Below are 18,603 nucleotides of genomic sequence, written 5' to 3'. Positions count from 1 at the left end.
ATTATGCATATCTGTAGGCTCGGCCCCTGGGAACGGTGATGGGAAGGCAGAATTTTGTGGTCAGTGCAATATATATGCATACACACGCACACATACATATCTTGCTTTGGTCAAAGGGTATGTTTCTGCAAAGTAGATTTGTATCTATCAAATTAAAAATGTAAGATGCTCTCAGCAGAAGCTATTAAAGAACTCCAAATGTGAATTATTGTTTTTCTTAAGACAAAGCTTTTCTACAGCCTCTCAAAATATATTCTTTACCTAATATTTCATTCGTATTCGCTAAAATGTGAACCCAAGTAACTAACCAAAGGGTTTTTTTTTAGTCAAATAAATGATTCTTTTCATTTTATGCTGCTGTTCCACAAAGCCATGCAAATTTAACCTAACATAAATAAAATAATGTAACTTGTGAAAATGCTTTATCATATGTTTAAGAGTGACCTAAATATAAAATGGCTTAAGAAGCTCCCACTGTTACAGACAGTTTAACTGAGGAAGTACCCCTGGATAAGAAGAAATGAAAAAAAAAAAGAAAAAAAAGAAAAAAAGGAAAAAAAAGGTATGTGAACCAAAATAAAAATAAATATAGGACAATGAAAAATAACTTTCCAGTAAAAAAGGATAAACATAGAGAGGAAACCAAGGGTTTTAAAAAAAATCTTTCAAGCTTTCCTCAATGTTGTCTTATTTCTGTATTCCAATTGAGAATACAATGAAACTTTTTAAAAAGCTATAAAACGCTTAACTAAGCTGAATTTTCTCTTCAACCTGTCTAACTAGTACAGGTACAAATCTTCTAACTAGTACAAGTTTTCCAGGTATTGCTCTGTTAGAGTCCTTTTCAGGACCCATAATTAAGATATTCAAAATATACTGGCAAATATTTTATTTTTAGGAGGTAATATGATGATCATACAATTTTTCTGAAAACTAAAGGCTGAGTTTGTACAGGAGAAATATCCATAAATAAAGGAAAATGGGCTTTATTTTAAAAGGAAGGAACGGGTTTCTCCATTTAATATATTTTTAAGTAAAGCATAGTAATGGTAAAAGTGTTCAAATAATAAACACACTTTGCAGGAAACAGTAAATCTACCTTCTTCCCATAATCCCCTACCTCCCGGTTTTCTCGGGCAATTACCATTAGTATTTTTTCTTGTTTTCATATCCTTCCAGAGATGGTCCATGCTTGTGTAAGCTCGTGTTTACATTGGAAGAAACTGTGTTAGAACAGAAGACCTCCGAAAAGAATCAAATTTGATGATCCACCATATTGTTTAAAGAACAACTTCAGTTTTACGACATCCTTTGCTTATAGGCGACTAGCAAAGAAATGATTTCTAATGAAAAAGAAAACACTGCATGACTGACATTCCTGAAATAAAAGTCCCCTCGTATTACTTTATATTTTATGGCAACCCAAATGGCAGTTGTCAGAAATTTAAGATGTGATTCATTGAAATAGAAGAGGAGCTGGTGAAATGCAGCAAGAAAAGTGGAAAGAGGAGGGCAACACACGGAGGTTGTTAAGAAACAACTATGTTACTATGTTCCACAAGAATGGAAGACTTTTACTCACATTGTATCTAAGTATTTATTCACATCTTCATCTTTTTCATAATCCTTACAGAGTTGGGCAACCAGAGCTCCATAGGTGAGGACAAAGAGATCTTTGTTCTGAGGAAAAAGGGATAGTTTTATGTTATAGGCAAAGTGATGAACAATATACTGCTCTTTTTTTTTTTTTTTTTTTTTTACAAAATTATCTAGTTGGAAGTAACCTTTGAGATCATCTGTTTATTTTTTCCACACTCCACCCCACCTAATTACTACAACAATTTTCAATTTTGAGAACACACTGTACCCATATTTGGATACATTGCTCACAGGCAAAGAGCAGTGAAATTTCTTAACATGAGAACATCATTCTACACATTTGCTTGTATTATATAACTTGCAATGCATTTTTATGGAGGAAGTTTTTTAAAATACTAATTGCTGATATAAATTCTTATTGTTCTAGAATGGCCTTTGGTATATGCTGACCATGTTTTCAGTTGGAAGGAATAATTGCATGAGATGTCTCGTGAGTCTGCACAATCCCTTATGAGGGGGAGGGTATAAATCAGTGGTAGAGCACAAGTTTAGCATGCACGAGGTCCTGGGTTCAATCCCCAGTACCTCCATTAAAAATAAATAAGTAATCCATTTGCAGCAACATGGATGGACCTGGAGATCATTATTCTAAGTGAAGTAAGCCAGAAAGAGAAAGAAACATACCATATGATATCACTCATATGTGGAATCTAAACAAAACAAAACACACCACACAAATGAACTTATTTATAAAACAGAAACAGCCTTAAAGACATAGAAAACAAACTTATGGTTACCAGGGGTGAGTGGGAAGGGATAAACTGGGAGATAGAGATTTGCAGATACTAACTGCTATATATAACATAGGTAAACAACAAGTTTTTTCTGTATAGCACAGGGAACTATATTCAATCTGTAGTAACCTATAATGAAAAAGAATATGAAAACGAATACATGTATGTATATGTATGACTGAAACATTATGCTGTACACCAGAAATTGACACAACTTTGTAAACTGACTATACTTCAATAAAAAAAGAAGCAATAAAAAAATAAGTAAACCTAATTACCTCCCTCTCAGAAAAACCCACAAACAAAAAAATATGTAATACAATAAAAAAAAAAAAATTGAAAAAAAAATTCCTAATGGGTTCCAGATCAGCCAAGGAGACCATCAGGCTGAATCCAACTATAGCAACAAATTTGTGAGTTTTTTCTTTATACTTAGAGAAAAAAGGAGAATTTGCACTTTCCACATGGATCTCCAAAATATGTCCATTTTCAGAGTGAATTAAAGATGAAAATTAAAACTGAGGATAATTTAGGTCTGGTTTAGCATAGATATGTTGAAAATATGGAAAAGAGAAAGAGCAAAGCTCAATCAATCCTTTTAAGAGCCTCACAGTTCTGCATCTTATGTTGAATACCAAGAGAAGAGGACATTACAGATAATTTGTTCCAATGCTCTCTGTCCTACTGAAGAGGAAATGAGGCTTCAGGAGGAGTGGGTGACTTGCCCAGCTAGCGACTGACAGAGCCAGAGTGGAGGGCGACTGCAGGCTCCCTCTGACAGCAACTATTTCCGAGGTGCACAAAAGAGAGCACTGTTTGGAGCAGAGGTGAATGGGAGATGGGGTAGGGAAGGGTACCACTGTTGAACATAATCTTATTTTAGGCTTAATCTTGTAATCTCATGAAATGTGGATTCCAGGTTAGAAGAGGTGTCCTGACCTCTGGGCCCAGGTATCTTGGGTAGCCTAACACGGGGTGGAGGGAAGGTAAGGCCTGATAATATGTATTTAATTGTTTTTTTCTTAAATCATGAGCAGAAATAGCTCAGAAAACCAATAAAATAGTTCACTTAACAAAAGTGACTCCTATAAAATGTTACATAATTTTGATATAAATACTTCTAAAATTGGCCCAATACCACTAGTACCCACTTCCTTATGTATGGGTTTGTGTCATGACAGATATGTTTTTTTAATTGGGTAGACTATGTATTATAACTAAATAAATTTTAAGTAAACAGAATCTAAATAGTATGTGGCACATATGGACATTGTTTTGAAAAAGATAAATCAAAATGTCATAAATGTGTACAGTATATACATTAAATACATTACTTGACATTACATTAAGGACTAATATACACAATTCAGGTATGGGAAAATAATGAGAGCATTAATAGTCTTACTAGGAAACCAGGAATGTAAAGCAAGTGATTTGAACCAAAAAAATTGTTAAACAAAGCACTGAAGGGTTATCATGTAGTCAATTTTAATTCTGTTCTTTTTTGAATCTTCCAAGAATCTACTCATAAATCACAAGAAATGCCTGTAAATTAATTATATGAAATATCTGCCTAATGTATAAGGAACCACAGGAGAAGATAAATTACTTTTATGTGCCAATGCTACAGCATAAAAATAAGCAAAGGTGAAGAAAAGAGAGAGAGAGAGAGAGAGAAGAATAATGGTCATTGTCACTAGCAGTAAAAAGTATTTGAAAAAGAGAGAAAAGGAGATAAAATTATACCTACCTCTGTGCCATACTTCAACATTGTGCCCATTTATAGCTAAGGCTAAACTGAAATAATAGCATTTTCTTTTCTTTTCTCTCTCTCACTCTGGTGGTGGTGGTGGTGGGGTACTAACTACATTTTACTTCCAGTTGCGTTTCAAGCTCAGTGCCCGTAAAGGCCAGGCTGCTTTATTCTACTTCATGGCCAAAGGCCGTACCTTGAACTGCATGTCCAGGGGGTCTCAAATCCACACGATTGATTAGAAGAAAGGTCAACAAAAATTTAGCCTCATAGTTTTAAAAACAATAAAAAGCAATCATTTTCACGTATGAAAAAGAGAACACCAGTAATTTATTTTAGGAGGTTTTGGATATACCAGGATAAAAATGTGTTTTAACTGATATATAAATCAAGTGATTTTAGGTGCAATATGAACTACGTCCAATATTTTTTGGCATTTGACAGCTCCACATAAAAATAAATAAAGAGCCCAGAATGTCAGAGGGGGCATCTGCAGGCATTCCCAACTGCGGTGCACATGGGTTAGTCATACAATTCTAAGTATTCACGTCTGAAATTACTTAATTTCATGCAATGTCCATCAGTCTTCTGAAGTAATTAACAGAGCTTTAAACTTAATGATGAGTTTTCACATCTGTAACTTCTGAATGCCTCTAAACTGTAATAAAAGATTAAAGAACAATATTTATCCAAATCTAACCTGCAACTAATTAAGTTTTAAAAATAACTCTGAACATGGAATATACAGAAAGTATAACAGCATGTAGCAAATCACAATAATAATCACTTACATTGAAGATTAGGAACTATGTTTTTAGAGGCAATCTTTTAATCCCAAGTTTTTGGATAACATATTCCTGCTTAATTTAATCAATATTTGCTATACATTTCATTTCCTATTTCTGGAAATTTGAAATACAACAAATTACAAATATAACACACAAAGAATTGCTTAATCTTTTTCTATTTTCTGTTAGAGACAAAAGAAAAATTTGATGCTTGCATAGACATAATTAGTCAGAAAAGTGGACCTTAAAATATATATAAAGAGACGATTATTCTCTCAGTATGTAAGAGATCATTGTAACTATCCCCAGAAGTGTCATTTATGGTTCTCTCCAATAAACACTCCCCTGCTCCACTGAAAATGTCTATTTAATAACGTCACCTTTCAAAATAAATCAGAAATCACTCAAGAAAACAGCTTCAGGGGAAAAAAATCTCTTTGAGAATATGTTTATAGAAAGAACTTACTATTTTATGGTATTCTGGTCTTCTGTGTGCAGGACGAGACATTGTATGCGACGATGAAGGAAGTGTATCAATCTCTGTCCCTTCGTGTTTGCCAGTTTCTCCTTGCTTTGAGACCGGGTGCTACCTCTGCACTCAACTGCTTTTGCTCTTTGCTGAACTGAAGAGAAAACAATCATAAATAAGACTGTCTTACAGCCATGAATCTTGCCAACAATCAAATGCTGCTTCACTTGTGGGGACGAGTCCTAATCAAGAAGCATAAAAGCTGATAGTGGAGAGTCAAAACGGCAGCACCAGCTACTGAACATTCTTTAGCCCAGGGGAGTGTAGGAGTGGTGTTTTGCTCTCGTGCCAAGGCATTGTTTTAAAATCACTAACAGAAACCTTCACAATGCAAGATAGATCTAAATGTTAGCATTATTCAGTCTTTGAATTGATTGTTGTGTGAATTCGAGATAGGATCAACAATCTGTAGGCACTGAATCCTGGGTTCAAACCTAATCAACAATTCCAATGGGTATCACCTTATCCCCTAACTAACAGATATCACAGATCACTGTATTGAGTGATTACAAAATTCAAATACATCTGGTAACTTTTTTTGCATAAGCAGCAATTTCAAGATATGACAGAATTTGGGTGGTGATATTTTCTTATAAAACTCTTGCTCAAAATGGGTGTTCTCCAGTTTAATAATGCATAACGATTCTGGCAAAGAAAGCAAGCAAGCCCTTAGCTTTTATTTGAAAGTACCCGAGATGTTAGCTATTAAAGGCTATCTTTATTTATGCAGAAGTATAGATACTTAATGTTAAAACAAGAAACCCTCTCATCTTGACAACTGCAGGGTGCAGGGGATCAAGCCTGTTCCAGAAACAGAAGCAGAACACTCAGTTTGAGAAAGCAGCTTCCTATTTCTTGCAGCTTGAGTCAATTAGCCCTATGTGTTCTGGAAAATTCTTCCTGTAAAGGACTGTATGGTCAGGCCACTTAAAGTGGCTGTTCTCTTGATCTCTGTACATCCTCTGCTTGACCAGTGCCTGCTTCACCTCCACCTACTCACATGACTGGCCTTCCTACGTACTCGCCCCAGGCTCCAGCTAGAGAGTGCTCTTATGAAAGGGGCCGTGAGGGGTGTGTCCCTCTGCTGGTTTCCCTGGTAACAAATGAGCCAACCTGACCTCAATTCCCCCTGTAACTGCTGACGTCCCTGCTCGCCTTGGAGTGAAGACTGCCACCACGTCCTGCCCGCTGTCACCGCGCACAGGGTGTGCTCCAGGACCTTGCTTCAGATATATAAACTCTCCCTCTCCATTAAACCACTGATGTCTCTGTCCCTGACTCCAGGCTCTTTGTTCCGTCTTGAAGCTGGGTGAGTACAGGCCTGCAGGCCTGCGAGGTGCAGCCCGACACTGACAGACTAGGTGTGGTTCAAAGAGCCCAGGAGCATTTGGGAGGCTCAGGCTAAGCTGCTTGCAACCATTTACTGGCTGTGTGGCCTTGGGTCAGCTATTTTATTGCTTTGGCTCAGTTTCCACATCTGGGAAATGGCAATAATAATACTTACCTGATGGAATAATTGTGATTATCAAAGAAATAATCTGTGCTATAAAACATGATAATGCACTATATAAACACTAGTGACTAGAGACTATTTTTGTAGGTGGCTATATTGAATGGAATTCTATGTTTTATGACACCATTATCAGGAAAATCAGTTTTGTTCGGTTGGGGGTGTGGGAGGTTTTCCATACCAGATTAATAACACCTTACATTTATATAAACTTTTCAGTTTCCAACACATTTTTCCTCCCCTCCCTCCCAGTTTAATTCAACTACAATCTGTGTAATAGTCAGTACTGTAATCATGGCCATTTTCTAGGATAGGAATGTATCCCCTAAAAGTCAGAGAGGTTAAAAACTTGTTCAAGGTTAGCTGGATAGTTGGCAACAAAGAGGGATTTGGGCTAAATTTGCTGACTCTAAAGCAAAAAATGTTTGTTTTTTTTTTTTCTACTGCACATACTCTAATGTGTTAGAGCAAAATCTTTTAGAAGCAGACTCACCACAGCTACTAAGGTATGGTGACAGCATGTCCCTGGGCCCAGTATGGGGTGAATTCTGGGCTCTGAATGAGAGATCCCTGAGAAAAACAGAGAAGGCCTGCGTACTTGGTGGGAAGGAAGTGATGACACAGGAATCTATTTCACTAAACTCTAGTGGCTGTGGTATGGTGATATCAGGGCCACTAAGAGAATTTGGGACATTGTGGGTTCATTAGAAAAAGCCAGCTCTTCCTCTGGAGTGATGGGTCACCCCCTCTCCCCTGCCCCTGCAGCCAGGACCACGGGGCTTTCAGAAGGAGCCCCTGCCAAGCACCACCCAAGCAAGAGCAGGACCTGCCCAGGCACAGCCGCAGGCACTGGCTGGGACGCTGGTTTACTGGTGTTCAGACTATGAAACCTACTTGCCTGCAGCAGCTCTTCTGATCTGAGTGAACCTTGTGTCCCCCAGGCTCTTCTTCTTCTTCTTTTTTTAAAATGTAAAACTGCCCTTCCTGTAAATGAAAGAAAGCACAGAGGTTATGTTTTAAACAGGTAGATGACCTATAATGTCTGCCCTGGCAGCAAACTAGGAAGAAGAGTCATTAAAAATAATGCAGAAGAGAAATTTTGCCTCTTGTATTAAGAGTTCTTTCTGTAGCCGAGGACTGAATTTGGAGCCGAGGTTGGAAAAATGACACATTCTTCAATACCAATATATCTGCACTGCAGCCAGTCAACACAAGTTAGTGGTGAACTGGGCCACTCCCCTGTTCAGGTCCTGTGGGAGGTGGCGCGGCAGCTGAGTAGAGAACTGGGGAGACGCTTAAAGAGGGGGCGTTTACTGATGTGTCAGCTGTATGTGCACCATTTGGATCATCCACAAACTCCCAGGCAAGGCAAAGCCACTTTCAGTTACTGTAACATCTGGTCCAGGGGCTTGTCATCCTTTTCAACTTCTTTTTCTATTTAAGGCTGCTTTTGGTGCTTATTATAAGTGAAATTCTTTACGTAGAATCAGTGTTAATTTGCTCAGCACTCCTACCCCGCTGAGGACAGCTCTAGCTGTCAGACCTGATTTCCCTGCCCCAGGTACCAGCATATACTCAGTGAATGAGCTGGTGAATCCCTGCTGAGGAATAGACATTTTATGTGTTGAATAGACAGGCAACAACAAGCTACCTTTACCAAGGAGAACATTTGGCTATAAAACCCCAAGGAAAATTGATTACTCATGGATGTAATCAGTTACTTTCATTGACAAGTTACATGCTGGTTCTGCAAATGCAGTCATTAGCTCTTTCAACAGTAAACAATAATAAAACTTTAATAAAAGCTTAAGAATTTGTCATCAACAAACTCCTTTACAGCAGACTTTGACACCTCAATAGTGACTTCAGTCAATCAATCAATGCTCCATCCTTTCCTACATTGTTCCCTGAAAGAATGGTCTACAATTTCCTCCTCCACTTGCTTTACCCTATTAAATGAATTTTTAAAATATGAAATTATAAACATAAGGAAAATGTAGTACTTACTACCAAGCTTTACTATGTATCCTTCAGGCTTTGCTTTAAGCATTAAAGCAGTGCTGATACAGTTGAAATAGCCTGTACCTTTCTTAATCCTCTTCTTTCCTCCTCAATGGTCACCACTACCCAGAACTTGGTATTTTTTATTCCTATATATGTTTCTAAATCCTGCAGATGTTAGTAACCATAAAGAATATGGACCATTATTTTCTTTTAAGACTTTACATAATGTTTCATACTCCATGTTTCTTACAGCTTGCATTTTTCTTTCAAAGTTATTTAAGATGTATGTCTATCCATACCTGTCATCCTAGTTATTTTATTTTCACAGCTTTATAATAGGGAGCAGCAAATTTTTCTATAAACGGCTGGCTAATAAATATTTTAGGCTTTAAGGCCATACAGACTCTGTCACAACTACTCAGCTCTGCTGTTGTGGGGGGAAAGCAGCCATAGACAATTCAGGAACAGGCGTGGCTATGTGCCAATAAAACTTTATTTATAAACACTCAGACTTAAATTTCATGTAATTTCCACAAGTCACAAAATATCAAAAAAATTTTTTCCAACCATTTTAAAATGGAAAAATCATTCTTAGCTCAAAAGGCATACAAAACAGGCAGTGGGTCAGTTTGGTCCCTGAACCATAGATTGTCAGTCCCTACTCCTTGGCATTCTATTACCATAGTTATTTAAAATCTGTTTCCTTGTTATTGGACATTAATGCTGAAATTTACATTGTGATCTTGTACATGATCAATGCATTTTGGCAAATGACTAATGGGGAGCTTATAAATATGCTTATTCTCAATTTTTAGGGTATGGAGCACTACATCTTTATCAAAGCTTGCTAATTTGATTCTTTCACATCTTTTATATCCTTTCTAATGTTTACTTGATCAATCATTTCTGATAAAGATATGTTAAAAATATCTCTCTGACTATAAGAATTTCTCCTTATAATTTAATGTTTTTGCTTTATATATTTCAGTTATGCAGTCAAAAACATACAAGCCGACCATTGTCATATGTCATAATGGATCATTCCTTCTATTATAATGAAGTGTTCAAAATTAGCCCTTTTGATTCTTTTTGCCTTTAGTAATTTTTGCCTTATAATGATATTATTATTATTCCCAGTGAGGTATATTTCAGTACCTTTATTTTTCACACTTTGTGTGTAGTCTAGGTGTGTCACTTGAAAGCAGCATGACTCTATTTTTAATCACTCTGTAGGTGAATTTACCCCAGCTCTGGTGTGGTGGTTAAGAGCATGGCTAGTCCTGGCCTTTTCACTCCTGTCTCTATGGCCCTGTGCAATTTCCTTTATCTTGACACGCCACAGTTTTCTCATCTGTAAAAAAGCTGAGGATTGTATTAGTACCTCCTCATAGGATTATTACAGGGATCAAATAAGATGCTGTTCTTGGAACAGTGCCTGGGGTGTAGGAAGTACTTGGTAATTGTTAGCTGTTTTAAATTTTGTGTGTGTGTGGTTATTGATGTGTTGGTTTCATTTCTACTATTATTTTGTGTTTTCTTTTTACCATCCTTTTCTCTTTCTTTACTACTTCTTTTCCTGTCATTATTCTCTTTTTGTGTCATCCATTTTGAATGATCTAGGCACTGTATTTCTATTATTTAATAATTATATGTAAAATCTGTATTGCTTTATTGAGATATAATTCATGTACTGTTTGATGAGCTTTGACATATGTATACACCCCTGAAGCCATCAAATCAATCAGTGTAATTAATATTTCCATCACTGCTGTATTGACTGTGTTTCCTTTGATTCTTTGTTTTCATTCCTTAATTACAGGGCCAGACTAACAGCCAATGTATTTTATATTTCTTGTGTGATCTGGAATCCATACTGTGACTCACTTTCTTGTCTAACTCTCATACACCAAGTCAGTATTTCGTCTGTTCTAAATCAACCCAGGACCAGGCACCAGACAAGCAGCAGTAGCTGCCATGGAAGCCAAAGCCAACTAGAGTTATTTAAATCAGACAACCCTAAGCTGTTTTCCTGGACCTGCCTTGCCTTTCCCACAGAAGCCCCAGGCTTCCCTGTGGCCTAGGCTCTCCCTCCTCCTTTCTGCCTTCCGCCCAAACCTGGTGCTTCCCATGTGGCCCGGAGTGGCCTGGCATTCCTCCTTCTCTTGGTAAATATAAATAATAAATTCTTCTTTCGATGGCATTGGCCTTTCTGTACCATCCACCACTCAGTCACCTACATCAGTTAAAAGCTCATGATTCAAACTGATACAGTCCCCAAAGTTTTCCCACCCCCTGGCAATCCCTCTCTTCTTATTCCTCCTCCCTCACTCCCTAGGCAAGCACTGGTCTGTTTTCTATTAGTGTAGATTAATTTATACTTTTAAGAATCTATATAGTCATACAGTGTATGTTCCTTTGCCTGAATTCTTCCTTTCAGAAAGTTATTTTGAATTAATTCTTATTATTGTCTATATCAATTGTTTATTCTGTTTATTTTGCCGAGTAGTATTCCCTTATAATGGATATATAACAATTTGTTGATTCACCTGTTGATGGACATTTGTATTGTTCCAAGTTTGCAGCTGTTATAAATAAAACTGCTATGGTCATTCATACATAAGTTTTCATGTGGACATAGGCTGTCGTTTCTCTTGAGTAAATAACTAGGGGTAAGTGCCTGCATTATATGGCAGGCAAATTAAAGAAACTGTCAATTTTCCAAAGTGGTTGTTTCCATTTACATTTCCAACATCAGTCTATAAGAGTTTCAGTTGCTCTGCAATCCTTACCAATGTTTGGTAATTGGAGACCAATGGAGCATCTTTCAAGTGTCTGCCATTTTAGTAGATATGTAGTGATGTCTTATTGTAACCATGGATTACTTTAGCTGTATCTTTTGAAATAAAAAGTAGTTATTTCCACAGCTAATAATTAAAGAAACTTAATAAATACATTTGTCCCTGTCATCATTTTCGGTTCCCATGTCTTTCTGCAGTTTGTTTTTCTTCCTTGCTGAATTACATCCTTTAGCAATTCTCTTAATGAAGGTCTGTGGATGGTAAATTCCTTTCGTCTTTATGTGCCTTTATTTTACTTTATCTTGAATGATAGGTAGTTGAGCTGGTACTAAGCACTTGGAAGACTGTCTTCTAGTTTCTGTCCTTACTGCTCAGCATGCTATCAGTCTGTTGTTATTTTCTGTAGGGTATTTGTCTTTTCTTTCTGGTATCTTTTAAGAATATCTCTTTATTTTTCACAAGCTACAGTTTTACCAGGTGTCCAGATATAAACTTGTCTTTAGGTACACTGCTCTGAATATATAACACATTTCTGATGTAAGAACTTTCTTTAATTCTGCAAAAATTCTCAGTTATTTCTCTTCCAATACTGCTTCTCTGCCAGTCCCTTCATTTTCTCTTCTGGAGATCCTATCACACAGATCATAGAGATGCTTAACCTGTTTTCTGTTTTCTTTAACTGTTTTAAAAAATGTATTATTTTATTTCTTTGTCTTTTTATACCACACTTCGGGTGAAATCCTTCACATTATGTTTCAATTCCTTAATTATGTATTTAACTCTATCCAGCTGAGAGTTTATTTGAAAAGAGAAATTTACATCTTATTCAAGTTTTGTGAGCCCAAGCAAGCTTACTCCAGGGCCTTTTAATAGAAGTTATACAATAAATATTTGTTGATTAAATAAACACAGTAAACATTTCACATATTTGGCCATTTTATTTATAGATATATAACTTTATTAATTACCCAAATATTACATATTTATATGACAGAAAGATACCATATAAGCATATTTGCAGCTTAACTTTTAAAGCAACACGTTATTGTATTCTGTCAACACAAACACATTTTTATGCAAAGTTAGAATGTTTTTGTTGTGATTTGGCTTTAGGGTTAGCCAAGCTTTGTCTTGGAAAAGCTTTTGGGATCTTCTGGCAGAACTCTTACGTTACAGATGCTCCAGACAGCTCTAGATTTTGGATTAATCTAGTATTTGATAATTTCCATTATTATTTATGCCATAACTTTATGGTAACAAAATCCTGGACCAGTGCAAAGGTAGGAATGTTCTTTGTTTTGCTTCCAATGCCTTATTTGCTGGTGCTGAGCTTTTTGTGTCACACAAAGCAGCACATTGAAAGATGACAGCAATTTGTTTTGCAAGCAAGCCAACCTCTTTACAGTAGAAAGATACACTGAAGAAGTTTCCCCCATCACTCAGGCCAGATGAATCTCTCCTTCAGGTCCCTCCAGCTATAATCTGAGGTGCATTTATTAGCTCAGGAATCACAAAGTACACAAGATGCTAGAATCCTTTAAACATGTGAGGATGTTGGGTAGATTGACACAACCAGTTCAACCAGTAAGATCCCATAAAATGATTATAGCTGGTGGAGTCTAATGATCAGAAAGGGCTACAAGCTGATCTGAGTAAGAGCTTCTCAACGATGAGCCGAGGTCTCAACAATACTGTATCTTCTCTGCAGAGAAGTGGAACTTTGATCAATTCTCTAATTGCTGCATTGACTATTGGTGGCCAACAGCTGTTCTCCTCATTCACGTTCAAATGTCCCTGTCAGATTGGGAAAAATTTCTATTATGGTTCTGCTTTTCTAGTCATCCCTGCCTTAATACTTCTGGTTGCTGGTTATGCTCTGAGGAGCCAGACGTGGACAATTGCCGGTGAGTACTGCATCTGTGTCCCTCCACCGCGGAGAATCAGCCTCCTGGAGCGCAAGCTGGCTTGCCTTCGGTTCTTCAGCATCACTGGGAGGGCACTTGTTGCTCCTTTAACGTGGCTGGCAGTGACCTTGCTGACAGGCACCTACTACGAATGCGCAGCAAGTGAATTCGCATCTGTGGACCATTACCCAGTGTTTCACAACATCAGCGCCAGCAAACGAAAAGAGATCCTAGCAGGGTTTCCATGTTGCAAATCAGCTCCAGCGGACATAATCCTGGTGAGAGATGAAGTTACTCTTCTGCACAGATATCAGTCACAAGTAAGTTCTTGATTTTTCTTTTCTGCTCTCTCTCCCATATTAACTATAGTCGCTGGAAACATTTCACATCCCTGCTGCTTCTCATATTGTCTGATGGTAGAACACAGAGTAGACGCCATTCATCAAAGTGATTTCTACTGAGCAGTGACAAAGCTATAGTCAGAATTCTGGGCTTTGGAGTCAGCAGACCTGGGTTTGAGTTTTGCTTTGCCATTTATTAACCTGCAAAACCTTATGCAAATTATATAATTCATCCACACTTCACATTTCTGAGCTGTATAATGGATATTGGTAGGATCTACCACATAGGGTTGGAGTAATAAATGAACTAATGCATCCAGAGTGCTCAGTACTGTGTTCAGAATCTATATTAAAATGAATTTTAGATATTGTTATTAAAATTATTTTTACTATATAACTAAATTCATCTTGCTGCACATAAATATTTTAAAATATGCATTCTTATATATTAAAATCTTATCTAAAATTACAGAAAGATTAATTATGATTAAAAATAAACTCCCCCCCAAAAAAACTCGAATGATGCTTCTAAATTTAGTATCCTTAGATAGGTTTGTATGAGGGGGTGGAGTGAAGAGGGAGGAGGCCCTAAACCTACTGCTCTTACAGGTTAAATTTAAAGATGTAAAAGTGCATTTTTGTCAGTAGAGAAAGAATCATTGGCTTTCATCAGTTTCTCCAAGGGATTGGGGGGAAAAACATTTCAAATCACTGCAATGCAGTAAAAACACATTTTTTAAACTACTTATTGCAAAGGCATTTTTTGACCTGTCACTTTTCAGCTATTAAAATTTAGAAGTGCTAATGCTGTTTAGTTGAAAAAATTTGCCGTCAACATACAGAATATTGAAATGTTACATCTGGCCTAGTTTAAGGAAAATTAGAAATCTCATTAGGAAAGGGTTTGCCTCCACCTATTTACGCCAGCCTTAAAGCTCTGGCAGAGGAGCTTTGAAAAGTGAAAAAAAAATCAATGGGGCAGTTTTAACTTTAAAAAATGTCCTTGCTTGTAAAACAACTAAGATATAATACACAATGGTAAGCTGCTCCTAAGATCAAAATAAAATATCTTATTTAATGATACACACAATTCTGTGAAGAGACAGTTTTACAGCTCTGAATGCCACCAGCCAGTGGGGTTTTTGATATAGTGACAGAAAAACTAACATTTGAGATGCTTTTGACTTAGTGTATAAATATTTCATATCTTGACTCTAATCCTCATTATTTTAAGACAAAGGTATAATCAACCCCATTTGACAGACAAGGAAACCAAAGCTCACAGAGTTTATAACTTTCATAAGTTAACAGAGCTAATAAATGGCTGACTGTGATATCCAAAGATCATGATGTTTCTATTTCACCAGGCCACCTTCTGTAAATACCTTGAACTTCAATCTCATTTGAGGAATGTGTATTATCTTTATGTTGGATTATTCTGGGTTGACCACCAGATCAGATTAAGCTCAAATCCCTTCTCTGCCCCATACCTCTTTCTAAAATACCTTCCAGCCACTGATTTCACCCCCTTTCAATCTACTTTCTATACTCATGCCACAGGCATCACTCTGAGAACTGAGTGATCGGCCTCCCCCTTACCCCTCCCACCCATCTAAGTCCTTCAGTGGTTTTTCTACCAGCCTAAGCATAAATCCAGATTCTTGGCATGAGATACAATATCCTTCAATATCTGGCCCCTGACCATTTTCCTATGTATTCCTATGACCCTGTGAATCCAAACTTTATGAGGTTATCCCAACTCTTCGCACTCTTATTTTTCTGACTTCTTCCCTCATTAGAATTCTCCTCAACCTCTTGCATCTGGTGAAATCCTCTTTAATAATTTAAGACTGCGCATCATCTCCTCTGGGAAGTGTTCCCTGACACTCTTTCCCTTAAATAAGTTATTTCTCTTCCCTTGTGCTTCCCTGGGCCTTGTATTTATTCATATCAAAAACTATCCTATTTTACCATATTTCTTGGCTTGTTAATTTGTTTCCCTTTTTAAGCTTAAAGACTGCAGAGAGAATGAATGTATCTAAAATTATTCACATATGAGTCCCAGTAACCAAGCACCATACCCAGAACATGGTGGGAGGTCAACCTGGGGCTCAATAAATGATACCTGATGAGTTAATGGGCAACTGAGATGACCTTTCCTCTGCTATGCTGGCCTCTATTAAGTTAAATTATGATGAGTATCACTTTGTAGGTTTTAGCCTCTATAGAGTACAGCTATCCTGCTGTGCACACTGGTAACTCCAGGCCTGTTGGTGAGTCACAGCTGGGGAAGAGACCTTCACCTTCCAGACTATGGCTGCACGCTGCTGGTTTCCCTAAATCTGTGGACCTCGTCTCTCTCACCCTACATAACAACCACTAAATACTGAAAAAAGAATAATGAAAATGAAAAAAAAAAGGATTCTTAATGTAGAAAATAGCTGTTTATATCAGTCTTTAAGAGTGGAAGAAGTGAATAGTTGCAAATAAAATCTAGTTCCTTTTCCTTTCAAAGTGTGTTTCAAAAACAAATCATAAAACTGGCCAACAAATGATTATTTGAAGGGAGAGGAAAATGAAAAGAGAAATAATAGGTGTTACACCCTTAGGGACATAAGAGTCTGCTCACTGGCTTTCTTTGGTCACAGAAAAGAAAAGGAAGGAGCAATTCAGGAAGAAATGTCAATGAATATTTGCTGGCACATCATTGAAGACATGTAATGAGACCACCATAATTATCTACCAGACCCTCATCTTCATCACCATCACCATCACTACCAAGTATTTATTAAGTGCCCCCCAAATGCATGGACCTATACCTGATAGTTGAAAAGTAGGCTTGAGCTAAAATCAAAGAATGTAGTTTACATACCTTATACAAAGGTAGGTTATAGTGTCTGCCACTTCAAGGATGGGATTTAGAATCTATTCCATGTTAACGGGTCAAAATCCTTGGTAATCCCAAAACCAAGGTGAAATGGTTGAGCCTATACCCTATGTCATCCCTGCAACCAGGATCAAATGATTAGCACCTGTTAATATTTTAAAGATGAGAAAAACACATTTCTTACCCATATTCTAGTTCTCAGTTTTGTGGGAATCCCTCCTCCCATGGCTGTTTCTTGACTATTTGATATATGGATGCTTTCTGTTTTTTTTTTTTTTAATAATTATGGGAAGATGCTAGGCTGGATTTTGATCACCCTGGCAACCACTGCTGTCCTAGTCTCCTGCTGTCTGGCGAGATGCTGCTCCCCCCTCACCTCTCTGCAGCATCACTACTGGACCACCCACCTCTGCAATGAGAGAAAGCTCTTTGAACAAGCTGCAGAGCAGCACTCGCGACTCCTCATCACGCAGCGCATCAAGAAGCTATTTGGCTTCATTCCTGGAACTGAAGATGTCAAACACATTCGTATTCCCTCGTGTCGGGACTGGAAAGATATTTCAATACCCGGTTTTCTCTGCATTGGTGATGACTTGCAAGGTCACTATAGCTTCCTGGGAGACAGGGTGGATGAGGATAATGAGGAAGGGAAATCAGGAGATATTGAGTTAAAATCTTAATTATAGAACCTTTCACAACTCAGGTTGCTTAACAGCTATTTTATTTCTATGATGATGGAGTTGCAGTGTAATCTCTTCATCTTTTTTTCTCTCTTCTGATATTTGTTTACATAAGCCCATCCTAAATGCTATTTTCAAAGTCAATTTATCTGATATCTCTTTTTGAAATTTCATTGATGGTCTGACTGGTCTAATGAAAACAATATGAAATCTGAAGTCATGTCAAAATTTGAATCTTAGTTGTTACCTTTTAGCTATGTAAAAATTTTAATATCTTTGAGTGCCATTTTGTTACCTGCACATAGTAGCTACCTCACAGAGCTCTTGTAAAGCTATATGTGCTAATTAAATGGGATAATATAAGCAAAGTACTCAGCATAGCGCCTTTCATAAAATAGGTGCCAATAAATGTTACTTTCATCTTCCTCTTTGCAGTCCCTGTCTTCTATCACTGTTTTCCCTGTCTCTAATTTCTGGGGTTTTTTCCCCCCAATTTCTACCTCTCTATAATATCCAGGAACTTGTCACTGCTTCCTCCTCTTTTTTCAAGCTTAAATATCTGACCTTTTGGGAACTAGGATAAAAGCCCTTTCTAAACTGTTAACATGTAAAGGAGAAGCCCAGTCAAGAAGGTCTTGAGTCATCCTGCCATAATCAGGGGAAGATGATGCATAACGTATCCTCATTAGTATCATAAATGTCATTGGTAGCACCTCCAGACTAGGAGCATTTTTATAGCTTTGATATATAAAGTTTATTCTAGAAAGCTTTCCCCCTGTGCTCCACCATAGAGATACCATGTGTGCCTTTTTTTTTTCTTTTTCTTTCTTTTTTTTAAATTGAAGTATAATCAGTTTACAATGTTGTGTCAATTTCTGGTGTACAGCATAATGTTTCAGTCATACATATACATACATATATTCCTTTTCATATTCTTTTTCATTATAGGTTACTACAAGATATTGAATATAGTTCCCCATGCTATATAGTATAAACTTGTTTATTTTATATATAGT

The 18,603-nt window shown here is 37.1% G+C and overlaps 2 protein-coding genes across 4 annotated transcripts in view; one reads left to right on the top strand and one right to left on the bottom strand.

Annotated features, from left to right (window-relative positions):
- TRAPPC3L (trafficking protein particle complex subunit 3L) overlaps window positions 1-7,958 on the bottom strand; it is a 45,802-nt gene extending 37,844 nt beyond the window's left edge. The window contains exons 1-3 of the mRNA XM_031456205.2: window positions 7,868-7,958; window positions 5,401-5,557; window positions 1,583-1,680 (exon numbers count right to left, since the gene is read on the bottom strand). Of these exons, the coding sequence (XP_031312065.1) occupies window positions 1,583-1,680; window positions 5,401-5,442 (140 nt within the window). The 5' untranslated portion in view covers window positions 5,443-5,557; window positions 7,868-7,958. The remainder of the gene's footprint in view (window positions 1-1,582; window positions 1,681-5,400; window positions 5,558-7,867) is intronic.
- A 4,082-nt stretch (window positions 7,959-12,040) lies between these two features.
- Window positions 12,041-18,012, top strand: CALHM4 (calcium homeostasis modulator family member 4). Of its 3 annotated transcripts, XM_064486751.1 has the most exons (3): window positions 13,862-13,999; window positions 16,669-16,801; window positions 17,201-18,012. In XM_064486751.1, exon 3 carries the CDS (start codon window positions 17,201-17,203, stop codon window positions 17,585-17,587), a length of 387 nt encoding a protein of 128 aa, XP_064342821.1. In that variant the 5' UTR covers window positions 13,862-13,999; window positions 16,669-16,801; the 3' UTR covers window positions 17,588-18,012. The 3 variants fall into 3 exon arrangements, with proteins under 3 accessions (XP_010977444.3, XP_064342821.1, XP_064342822.1); XM_010979142.3 differs by lacking the exon at window positions 16,669-16,801 and having other exon boundaries at window positions 12,041-13,999; XM_064486752.1 differs by lacking the exon at window positions 13,862-13,999 and having other exon boundaries at window positions 14,030-16,801.
- Window positions 18,013-18,603: the final 591 nt, after the last annotated feature.

The sequence above is a fragment of the Camelus dromedarius genome, chromosome 6 (genome assembly GCF_036321535.1).
Source record: "Camelus dromedarius isolate mCamDro1 chromosome 6, mCamDro1.pat, whole genome shotgun sequence".
NCBI lineage: Eukaryota > Metazoa > Chordata > Mammalia > Artiodactyla > Camelidae > Camelus > Camelus dromedarius.
This window is presented reverse-complemented; position numbering and strand designations above follow the sequence as displayed.